Raw genomic sequence first — 11,873 nt, 5'->3', positions numbered from 1 at the left:
TTATACAAATAATACACATCGATTTAATTTTTTCAACTGAACGATATTATAGTCGTTCTTTCTATGTCTCAATTTTATAATATGTTAATAAAAATATGATCAATTATGTTGATATATTGTCAATAAATGGAAACGACATTGAAAAAATATAATATACTTTCGAAAAGAACGATTTTGTTGAAGTATAAAATATATAAAAATTAGGTGAGATACAGATTTAAAAATAATTATGTAGGACCATCAAAATAATTACATAGAACACTCAAGCATTATGATAATGCTGCAAAAAGTTTGAACATTCTAGCAACTAGCTTCAGAATCAAATTTAATTATTTAGATGGTGCAACATAATTATTTTTACATCAATATCTGGCTATACTTATAAGCAGGAATACAAACGCAACGCCATAGGTATATTATACTAATACATACAAAATGTTTGTACTAAGATAAGAACAATGTAACTGTAGAATTAAGTTAAGCACAAATAAGAAAGTAATCTCACGGAAAAAGAAAAAGGAGGATTCAATTCATGACTTTAGAAAGATAATTAACGCAAATCTCATACGTCAGTTTTTCTTTTTTCATCAAGGAAAGGATGTCGTGAGCGACCAGAAATAGCGATTAAATTCAGCAATAGCGAATTTAGCAATAGTCTAGTTCAATAGCAATTAAGGATTGCGCTGATTGAGGATTGGCGAAACCGACTCAGCATTGAACCCGCCGAAATAAAAAGCAAGAAAAGAGCACGAACACAGGATTAGTCTCACGATCAAACACATACGAGTCACACTTGCTGTCAGCGCATAATAACTTAAGATTATTGTACAATTTTATATAAACTACGGTTTTATATAAACGGTTTTTATATAAACTACTTAAATTTTGATATAAAATAATAAGTGGAGATTTTATTGACTGACTCCCTACGGAAGACGAACTCTTATACTTATACCGGCATAGCAAAACACGTTGTCAATATCAACATCTTGTTTTCAAAGTCAAGTTTTTGTCCATAGTCACTTTTAATACATTTTACTTTAGTTTTTAACTGCTCGTTAACGATCCTGTTGTTATCCAATATTCAAATTTTTGTATATTCAGTGTTTAACGTTTATAACTTTGAACATCTTAATGCTTTCACAGAGTAAAAATTACTAGATCGTAAAATTTTTATAAAACTATGTTTTAGATAAAAGTTGCTTGTGTTGTAAAAAAATCATTATTTTACGTAAAAGTATTGAAGTCATTGAAAGATATGCTGAATATTTTATTTTTTACATAAAAGCACATATTAAAACACAATTATTTATTCTTCACTTTTCAATGATCTCACTTCAAGTTTTACATGCAAAATTTATACGAATTAATGTAATAAAAATTTATGTAAGAAAAATGATTCTAATTAAAGAAACAAAACTTATAATAAAACTGATCTTGAAATTTAAGATACTTTCTTATTAATTTACAATATTTGGAACAAAATTATACTGACCACAGATTTTCGCCCTCGAAACAGACTATATTTAACAAACACTCTTTTGTTAATCACATCAATAATTCAGAAAGTATTCTGTTGTCATTTAAAATAAAATGTGCTGTACAATTCAATTTTTTGTTCTTTCTATTATAAAGTATTAGATGCGCGTATTTGTTATTACTTTATTTGAATATCTTACAAGCATCTTTTGATAGCACTTCGTTCTTTTGTAAAAATGTTTCAATAATGTCAATAACTTTTGTATACTTTTTTCGAAACGTCTATTTTTTTGCTGCAAAAATGTCAGTTTCTGCTGTAACATGGCATTGCGTGCGTTGGCTTCTTGTAATTGTTTTCGCAGCTTGTTGCAATTCTGTGAATTTTCTTCGTCTATAGATATAACATTTTGTCTGAAAATATTAAACATTTAAAATTTTAAAACTTCTTGCGTTTTTATAATACGTAGATATGTTTGTTCTTTAAAATTAATTTTTAGTTATTGCTAGATATCAAGCATTGAATTTTTCTTGACATTTACATTACATTTTATATATATATTTCTTGTAAAATCCAAAACTAGAAAAGGGACACGTTTATTATGTTTTCGGTTAATATTTAATTTCATATAACCTTGTTTCACTAGATAAGTGTTGCGTTTCAGTTTGTGGTACGATAGTTCTAGAAGTGGATAATGTTTCGCAAGTTGCATCCGAATTATGAATCTCATCAGCTGTATCAGATTGTGTTGTCACTGTAGATGATACAGCCATAATAGTTGGATTAGCTTCATTCTCATGTTGTAAGTTTTCATAAATATTGTCGTTTTCATTTTCAGGGTAGGTTTCTAATCTTCGTCGCTACAGATGCAAATTTTTAAATAAATTTTTATTTATGCATATTATATATTGCTATACACTTCTCGACAAAATTAATTAGTCACTCAAAATCAGTGCTGACAAGGACCAAATTCAAAGTCACGTATCTTCGCAAAAAATGATATTTGCAAAAGCATTTTAAAGCTTAAAGCCTTAGCTTTCAAAAGTTTCAAAGCACGTTTCTCTACAAATAAGATTTTATTACAAACAGCGCTGATTTAAAGTAAATCTTGCAAAATTGAGGAATAAACTTCAACTTTGATGTGCACAGGAAGAACAAAGTTTATTCTCTAATTTTTTTTATTTGTATCGTAAAACTTAATACTTTCTCTTTAAAATATTTGCTTAATTATTACACTACAATTTTTTTCACTAAGTTATGATGATTTGAAGTGAGTAGTGCCTTTTCAGGTTTTATTTCTAAAAATCTATATATTCTGTCTCTGGTATTGTGTTGAATTATTTGCCATTAATCTGCAATCATTTTTCGTGAAGATACGTGACTTTGGAAGATACGTGGATTTAGTTTCTTTTTAGCATTGATTTTAAGTGATACTTTAATTTTGCTGAGAAGTGTATTATACACAGTATAAATTAATATTTACACAAACTATTATACACAATATAAATTTATATTATACATTAACATATTATTAAAAAATTCATAACTTTTTTGTCTTAAATACATACCGTTATATGAAATAGAGTTGGTATAGCTTCGGCCTTTAAAAGACGCTTTCCGTCTATAGATAAATAAAACGAATCGGTGGTAAAATGTTGACTACAAACCTTCGCTGACAAAGGCGGTTTGAAGTTTCTTATTTTTGTCCCAATGGACTTCAGCCAAGCTTCTCTTCTACCTTTATTTTTCGGGATGCTGAAATAAATAAAATGACTATAGCTGCCTTATTTAATATCACAAAAACTATTCCTTGAACAACAATTTTGATAACTACCACATTAAATAGATATATATGTAAACTATACCTGAATGTGCGACCAATTTTTCTTAATTTACATTAGCAACTACTGCTATATAATCTAATTAGTTATGAAAAAATAAATCGACTTGCTTATTAAATACACTTACCTATGGAAAGTTATAGCTGCCTGCAAATTATATGCTTCTCCACATATGTTACATGTATAAACCATTTTATAAATAATCAAAACTTAAATTATGCCACTGCTATTTTATATTGTTTGGAGTTATATTTCAGTTTCTTTATCTTGCCTTTATAATTTTTGTAAAACGTAATATTGTGGAACAATTAATACAAAGAATGTTTAATTATAAAACATTATTTTATACAGTTTCTAAAAAATACTAAAAGAAAGTAATGAGTATAAAATACGTTGATAATAACGTTGATAAAAGATTATCTCCTTTATTTAAATTAAATTCAAAATTAAAATTATTTCTCCTCGCTTATTTCTTTCGTAAGCTAATTCTTTCTGTACAGGTTTTCTCAGTTATGTCAAATTAGCTTTCTGACAACAAACAACAACTACGAGATTCTAACCTAACGTAACCAACAAGTCCAAACCAGCTTAACCAGCCCAATCGGGTGATGCTATATTGCGCGTTTTCTGACGCATGCGCATTCCCACTCTTGCTGAAGTCACATGGCATGTATTTTCCACGTAACGCGTAACCAATTAGAAGCGTTTCGCATTTTCGGTTACGCATATTCGCGCTTCTGATTGGTTACGCGATACGCGTTACGCGGAAAATATCAGTCCATGTGACATGTGACCGCACCCTTTTTTTTATTTACGGGAGGGAAATCCTACATTGGATACCCCCCCCCCCCCCCACGGGGCGGGGCGGGCGGTTATGTCGGACTCCTACCGACTAAAAACCCTCCCGGATGTCCCTCGCGGCGCTATGTGGGGAAGCCCCGGGAAACTTAAGATATCATCCATGGGTTCCCCCAATGTGACCGCACTCTAACGCTTATATCTGATCTTTGCATACACCCACGATATCATTATCAATATAATCTTTGCACACGCGCTATCGTCATCAATTTAATATAACATTCTGTCGAGTGCACAATGGAATTCAAAAAATGTCGCGTGTGCGGTCGTACTTTAGTGTGCGACGAAAATCTGAAATTACTGCGTATTATTATAATAAGTTCAGGCTTAGCCGGCGGCATATTGGGTGTGTTTGCCTTGCCACTCATTGGATTCGGTTTCGGTGGTGTTGCGGCTGGTTCGTTAGCAGCGTCGTGGCAAGCTTCGATCGGTAACGTAGCCGCTGGAAGTTTATTCGCGGCGTTGCAATCACTCGGCGCTACTGGATTAGGAGCAATTTTGTTCGGCTCATTTGGCGCAGCCACACCCTATCTCGTGAGCGTTGCTGTCCGTTTAAATTGGTGCGATGAACATAGAGATCAACAATAATGAAGTAAGTAATTATTAAGATACATCATTATTTTACGTACTTGTTGTTTTAAATTTTTAAATGGAATAAATCGCTTTTACTTTTAAACGCCGAAACATCAACCTCGCGTGCGAAGAGCAGATGATTTTTGGAATATTCGCTGACAAATCGCTGCCATATTATCGTTTCGGTAATTTTACTCGTGGTGTTATGGCTTCTGCACACAGGACGCGGAAACGCTTGCCGCGTGGTAAGAAGCAACGCGGTAGCCAATAAAATTTTGGTTCTTACGGAAAAGCAACACGTTGATTGGCTACCGCGTCGCTTCTTGCCGCGTGGCAAGCGTTTCCGCGTCCTGTGTGCAGAAGCCATTAGTGCATTTTATTTCGTGAACTACATCACGGATAATGTCGAAGTTATTCGTATTTGAAATTTTACAACGATAGATCCGTTCGTCGTCATGACGATGACGTAAAAAATTGATATAATAACGAACGTAGCATTTTTTTCTAGCACGATTGTCGCCGGAAAGCTCGCATTCGCAACTGGTCCCTCAGCCGTGAATGGCCGTGAACTCCACGTTGACAATGGCGACATAGCTGTCAGCGGTAGGAATAAGAACTCCTACGACTCTTACAGAGTACCGCATGATAAGTGAATTGCGTTACCAATTGATCGATGATTGAGTTTATCGGTGAAACTAAATAATGCGTGATATTATATGTTAATGTAATGTTTTATTACTGAATAACATTAAAAATCCTAAAATATAAAATTTTCTTAAACTTATTCCTCCGACAAATCTATAGCTGCAATTTCATGGACGCTAGAAACCAGCGGCAGCGTCAAGAAAATGTGGTGGGGGAAGAAGTTCCGTTGAATTTTGCGGTACGCTAAAAAGTTGAGACGGTCTGAACTTTTTCCCCTACTACATTTTCTTGACGCTGCCGCTGGTTTCTAGCGTCCATGAAATTGCACCTTTAAAGGTGCAAAGAACAGCGCGACCGGTGTAATGGCTGATTGGTTCCGCCATCTTCTCTATAAACAGTGGCGGGATCTCTTCCTCTGTTTTGAATGAAGATTAAATATAACTCACAGAACGCTGTATATAATGATACTTCTTTTAGTCTTTAAACAATCTCTTCCCCTTCATCGGGGAAAACTTCTTCTTGGTGAAATCGGGCATTAATCTCTCAAATTGCCAATATTTTTAACATTCTTATATCAACTCAAACTCTATGTGCTCTCTGATTCATAAAGTAATCCTTCAATGCGATTTTCACAATGTCTCTTCAACGGTTAATTTCTTGGTATCTGATTATTAAATTAAATCGTGTGTTACTGCGAACGGAACCAGGTTAAATAAAAGTTACAAGATAAATAAATAAAGCTACAAAATATAATTAAATGCGAAATGTAATTTATTATATTATTTTAATTTTCACAGCGCTCAAAGTAGGCTAAAAGAACACATAACATGCAAATACATATTTGCAAGTATAAACTTATGATATATCATACAACATATATCGTGCATTAAATCTCCATTTAATACTTATAAAAAATATTTATAATCTTTTGACCATATAGAACGAAACATCTTTTTGATTCTTACTGGAACATTGTAATCTACATAGTAAAAATAACAATTTGTAACACGACTAAAAGAACAAATAGTGTACAAGTACATATTTGTAAATATAAACTTATGATATATTATATAACATATATCGTGCATTTCATCTTTTTGATTCTTATTAAAATATCGTAATTTATATAGCAAAAATAACGATTTGTAACACGGATAAAAGAACAAATGCATATTTGTAAGTATAAACTTATGATATATCATATAACATATATCGTGCATTAGATCTTTATCCATTTCATTAAAACGTTAAAAGTTTTAACATAAGGTATTAAAACTATTAAATAATAATAATTTGATGTACTTATAAAAAATATATAAATAATTTATGATAATCTAACATATATAAATATATATATATATATATATATATATATATATATATATATGTGTGTGTGTGTGTGTGTGTGTGTGTGTGTGTGTGTGTGTGTGTGTGTGTGTGTGTGTGTGTGTAATAAATTAATCCTGGTATTTTGAAATCCATAATGTGTCAGAAAGGTCAGTCTGGTGCAAATCGAGTTTCTGTTGTGCATATAAGTCTATGAACGAGAATAATGCATTAGAAAAACGGGTAACGAACCTATGTGAAGTTAATCCCTTAACATTAAAAAAAAAACTTTCTATAGCTCATTCGATGACTCATCGTTTGCATATTCACATACATTTCAATTGAATCGAATTGTATGTGAATGTGCAAACAAAAGTTATTAAGACTGTTTCAAACCGATTTTCTCGTAGGTGAAGGGCTACGCTGATGTAAGATTGCTCTCATTCAAATTCTTTTGTTAATACCGTTTGAATTAGAGTGTGCAAACAAAAATTCGAATTGTGCATACATGTGCAAATAATTATTTTTTAAATGTTAGGAAGCTAACTTCACACGGGTGAAAAACGAGTCGTATAATATTAGGTTGATAGAATAAGAAAAAGTAAGGTAAAATTTACCCTTTTTTTTGCGAATGTAGTAACACTTACCAAGAAGTATTTCAAAAGCAGTAGCAGCATCCTCTCTCGTGTACGTGTCCGGTGGAATAAGTTCACTGAATTTGACAACCATCTTGTCAACCCATAAAACTTCTAATAGAGCCAAAATCTCTATGCTTGTCAGTGCAGGTTGCGAGGGACTCGAGGGAGGACCCCCGGGGGGTCCCGCAGGGGGCCTGCTTGAGCTGCTCGAGGGACTCGAGGGAGGACCCCCGGGGGGTCCCGCAGGGGGCCTGCTTGAGCTGCTTAGATTAGTAAAAACAATATTTTTATCATATATCAAATAATTCTTTGATAAATGGTAGACTTGATATAACAAAACATGCTAAGTTTCGTAGGAAAGAACTATGCAAAATTGTTAGGTTACAACAAAGCAATAAAAGTTGTTTTTTCCTCAAGCTTTCGATCAATGAATCCTATCTTTTGTCGACATTCGTTTATAGAAACTCAAATATACACTTAGAATATTGTTATATGTCCAACTATTTACTTAACAATAAAAGAAAAATTCAAAATACCTGGTACAAGGTACTGGAATGTGTTTTGTTTCCGGAGGCTGTCGCTGTCTTTCTAATAAAATTCTTTCCTGATCCGGCCTCTGTTCAACGATGCTGAAATAATATCATTTAATGATATTGAGAAATTGAGGAAATATCGCAACAGTTGAAAGACTGAGTATAAAACTGAATAATCCTTAATAATTAAATTTTTAGTTAAATAACTTCTTGAATGTAAATATCATAAGTTCTTCATGATAAAATAGACTTACCTAGTGCCTTCTTCTAAGACAATCGCTCCCGGTACCTCATCCGGTAATGGTACCATTGATACGTCCATAGTTTCGTGAATTATATTTGTTACTGGTAGGATGTTTGCAACACTATCTCCGGGTTCGGCAGCAATTGCGGTTTCCGTCTTTTGGAATGTACTCAATTCTTCTGTAGGAAGATTTAGCCTGCTAACTGTCTCTTCTACACGCATTTTTTCAGGAACTAAAAATATAAATTTATTCACAGTTATATATGCATTAATGTGAATGTTTAATAAATGTCTAAATATAGACCTACATTGCGTAACAGCAAGTGCAACATCTTCATTTACACTCCTGAACGGCCCAGTGATGCGATCAGCAAAGCGACTGCGTAGACTTTTGTTCCATCGCCTAGGTGAGTGCGAAGGTTGGTTGAAAAGATTTTTCGCCGGTGTCAGCAATAAATTTTTTGTTAATGGTTTATTCAATTTCTAAAGATAATCAAAAAATTTAGTCAGAACCTTTAAGACTTGTTTGAAATTAAAGTTTCTCGCTTTTTGAACTTCTTTGTAAGTTTACATACAGCTTTTGCAAGCTTATATAATGTAGGAACCCACCTTGCATTGAATGTTTACATTCTGACGCTGTTTCAGAAGCTGTTCGTCATTTAAGACTATCTTTTGATCAATAATTTTGGTTTTCTTCGAATGCCTGCGGATCACAAAGTAGCTTGAATCTAATGGTTCAAATTCCATGTCGGTTTCCTCTTGCTGTGGAAGAATTAACATTCTCCTTTCTTCTATGGGAAATTCAGCCGCTACTACAACATCTTCTACAGGTGCAGGAGGTACTGCCACATCTTCTACAGGTGCAGGAGGTACTGCCACATCTCCTACAGGTACAGGAGGTACTGCCACATCTTCTACAGGGGGTACATCAGTCGCCGATGCAGTCTCAGAGAATAACTGAGAAGTAATATATAGAAAGAATTAGAAGTAAAAATAAAATATAAATTAAATATAAATAAAAAGCGCAAAATAATTTTTCTAAAGAAAAAAAGAGGAAAATAGATTTTAATTTTTTCAAAACTTCTTGGTCATTATGGCTCGTATTCATAGTCCGTTCTTATATCAAAACAACCTTAAGTAATGTCTTAAGATGCTAATACGGTTCTCAGATTGATTTATAACACTTTAAAATTGTACTTAAGACTATCTCAAATATAAAAACAAATTATGAATCAAACAAAGGGAAAAACGCCGTAATCAGGACTGGTCAGATCTTGCATGTCCGAATAATTGAGTGACTTTTTATGTACAATTCTTTGCCCTATGAAAAACTATGAATATCGGCCTATGTATTCTCATTTGTCTTCCACTTTATGAAGTTAAAATATTCACATTATATCCAAACGACAATCATTATCAGTTATAGACAAACGTACACGTCTTCTCTTCGTAGGCGTTTCCACCTGCATTTGATGTGGCTGTCGTTTTTGTGGAGTTAATAACAGTCCCTCTTTGGAGTTCTTTCTTTCCGATATATCCACAAGTACTGGGCCATGGGTTTCCTGAGATAACTGTTTTTCTTGGATCTCTATTCATTAAATGATTTTATTAATAATTTCATTAATAAATTTAATTTAAACATAATATGATAATTGTCTATGTATCATATTTAAAATACCCCGTTGATCCACTTACCTTCTATTGTTATACCAGCCGTCTTCTTTGGGAATGCTGATCTTTCCTCGCTGATCTGTAGCTCATGCATCCGGTCACTAAAACCATTAATAGCAAAATATATTATTCTTTGTTAAAAACGTCATGAATTTATTTTGAGCTAATGATATAAAAAAGAAAAAAATCAAATAATTGCATAAACCATTGTCATTTTGTGAACTTTTGTTGAATTACAATTAGAAAGTTATCACGCTACAAAAAAAAATATAAAAATCGGGAACTTACAGTGAGAGATTGAAATCATGTTTAAGCATAAAGTCCAACTCCTCGTCATTTAAAGCACCAAAATCACAACATGCTGCATCTTTCATCTGTGAATGAAAAAAATTTCAATATTTAAAAATAAAGTTTACAATCAAAGAATCAAAAGTTCGGAAACTCAAGGATGTTATATATCATATTACAGGGTTTAACATTTGAGAATAAGAGTTTAAAAATACAAAATTTATTGATAAGCTTGCATTAAACCGTACGAGATCTTCACTCACAAGCATCTGTAGTCTGTTATCAAGATCTTCGTCAGGAAGTAAGTGTAAGTCTATTTCTAATTCAGCGTTAGGAAAGTTTTGACTGGAAATAATAGGCACATCTATTGCAGGCAATTCAAGATCCTGAACTGCGTCATACTCATCCCTCAACCCTCCGCCGCCGCGGCCGCCGCGACCGCCGCCTCCGCCGCCGCCGCCACCGCCACCGCCTCCGCCGCCGCCTCCGCCGCCGCCGCCAGAGTCAAATTTTTGTTGCATTTCAAAAACTTCCTCTGAGAAGTAATGAGATTACATAAACTGGCATAGGTGATATCATTAATAAATATATATAGAATTGAACTTACTCTGATAATATACAACCTGTAAACGATGAATTCTTGTTATGCCGCACATTAATTGTGATGACAGATATAAGCTAAATCTAACTGATCTGTTGCGCAACTGCATTATTTCCAAAATTTGCTCGCTGGCGATGTAATATAAAATGCAAACAAAAGTGTCAAAATTGAAAAAAAAATATCATTATAAATATTCAATATTAAAAGCACATAAACAAAATAATTTACCAAGTTTCTACAGTGTTTATCTTCTTTATAGCACCAGATGGATAGCGTCTTGTAAATGATTTCTCGCTGATCGTTGCAGCGAGCCAACAAGGAACTAATTTGCCCCTTCGTCGATGGGAAAGCAGTTCAACTGGATAGAACATCTGATGAAGAATAAGTCTCATTAATAAGAGCAAATTCGTAAATAGCAGATGAAAGATGCATGTTAAAAGAATAAAAATGAAAATCATACTCAAATAGCACAGATGTCAGGTCATCCTCAATACATCCAGGCACATTCTGGGTGTATCGAGGCCGGGACTTATTGTGCTTATTGTTCCGGATAACAGATAAATAACAGAAAATAACGATGGAAATTACCTTAATCTATGTTTAATATTGACCGATTATCCTAGTCTTCAGTCGTACGGATATTCTTGTCGAATGTAACAATTAAATTCTTTTTCGATCAAAGAATCTCTCAACTTTTTCAATTTATTAGATCAATTTCCTTCGAACGCGCTTTCCTTGAACGCGCTTACCCTTCTTCTCTTTCGTGAGTTATCTCATTTTTCATGGAGAGACTCGTCAAACCTTTGCCGTCAAACGTACTCCTCCTCGCATTACGATTTTCAAATTGACAGATTGCGCGCCGAAGGCATCGACGGGTTTGTTCGCAATGCGCGACGAAATGACGATAATTGCGGGCATCTCTCGACGCTGACGTTGGCGCTGGCGTGTCACGTTTTAGGCTGAGTTTCCACTGAGCGCGTCACGCGTCGCGTCGTCTGTCGTTAACCAATCTGAACATTCCGTCATGCCCGTATCAGACTACGGATTGGGATTGAGATTGGATTGAAATTTGACCAATCAGAGCAAAGTTTACTAAACTTGAGATTTGTTTTCTCTGTTCTGATTGGTCAAATTTCAATCCAATCTCAATCCCAATCCGTAGTCTGATACGGGCATGA

General features: G+C 33.8%; 1 protein-coding gene and 2 long non-coding RNA genes across 5 annotated transcripts; 1 reads left to right on the top strand and 2 right to left on the bottom strand.

Moving 5' to 3' along the window:
• Positions 1–1,648: 1,648 nt before the first annotated feature.
• LOC139778176 (uncharacterized) lies at positions 1,649–5,198 on the bottom strand. Of its 2 annotated transcripts, XR_011719500.1 has the most exons (6): positions 5,183–5,198; positions 4,846–4,915; positions 3,446–4,720; positions 3,046–3,232; positions 2,111–2,337; positions 1,649–1,890 (listed from the first exon to the last, which is right to left on the bottom strand). It is a non-coding gene; the product is annotated as an uncharacterized lncRNA (long non-coding RNA). The 2 variants fall into 2 exon arrangements; XR_011719499.1 differs by lacking the exon at positions 5,183–5,198 and having other exon boundaries at positions 4,846–4,985.
• Positions 4,627–5,519, top strand: LOC139778177 (uncharacterized). The gene is made up of 2 exons (XR_011719501.1): positions 4,627–4,768; positions 5,258–5,519. It is a non-coding gene; the product is annotated as an uncharacterized lncRNA (long non-coding RNA).
• Positions 5,520–6,147: 628 nt separating this feature from the next.
• On the bottom strand, positions 6,148–11,627 carry LOC139778174 (uncharacterized). 2 transcript variants are annotated; one of them, XM_071716027.1, is made up of 13 exons: positions 11,284–11,627; positions 10,924–11,066; positions 10,702–10,823; positions 10,358–10,629; positions 10,095–10,180; positions 9,831–9,907; positions 9,572–9,723; positions 8,745–9,092; positions 8,444–8,618; positions 8,146–8,368; positions 7,895–7,987; positions 7,368–7,621; positions 6,148–6,931 (listed from the first exon to the last, which is right to left on the bottom strand). In XM_071716027.1, the coding sequence occupies exons 2-13, from the start codon at positions 11,064–11,066 to the stop codon at positions 6,852–6,854; spliced, it is 2,025 nt and encodes a 674-aa protein (XP_071572128.1). In that variant the 5' UTR covers positions 11,284–11,627; the 3' UTR covers positions 6,148–6,851. The 2 variants fall into 2 exon arrangements, with proteins under 2 accessions (XP_071572128.1, XP_071572127.1); XM_071716026.1 differs by lacking the exon at positions 11,284–11,627 and having other exon boundaries at positions 10,924–11,180.
• Positions 11,628–11,873: the final 246 nt, after the last annotated feature.

Source organism: Temnothorax nylanderi, unplaced genomic scaffold (genome assembly GCF_030848795.1).
Source record: "Temnothorax nylanderi isolate EJ_2023f unplaced genomic scaffold, tnyl_v1.0 TNYL_tig0174_pilon, whole genome shotgun sequence".
NCBI lineage: Eukaryota > Metazoa > Arthropoda > Insecta > Hymenoptera > Formicidae > Temnothorax > Temnothorax nylanderi.
This window is presented reverse-complemented; position numbering and strand designations above follow the sequence as displayed.

Excerpts from the sequence above, each read along its gene's own strand:
- LOC139778174 (XM_071716026.1), bottom strand. The coding sequence starts at position 11,153 with ATGATTTTCATTTTTATTCTTTTAACATGCATCTTTCATCTGCTATTT. Across the intron at positions 9,908-10,094 it reads CATGATTTCAATCTCTCACT|TGACCGGATGCATGAGCTAC; the intron begins GTAAGTTCCCGA and ends TAATGGTTTTAG. Across the intron at positions 9,093-9,571 it reads CGCCTACGAAGAGAAGACGT|TTATTCTCTGAGACTGCATC; the intron begins GTACGTTTGTCT and ends ATTACTTCTCAG.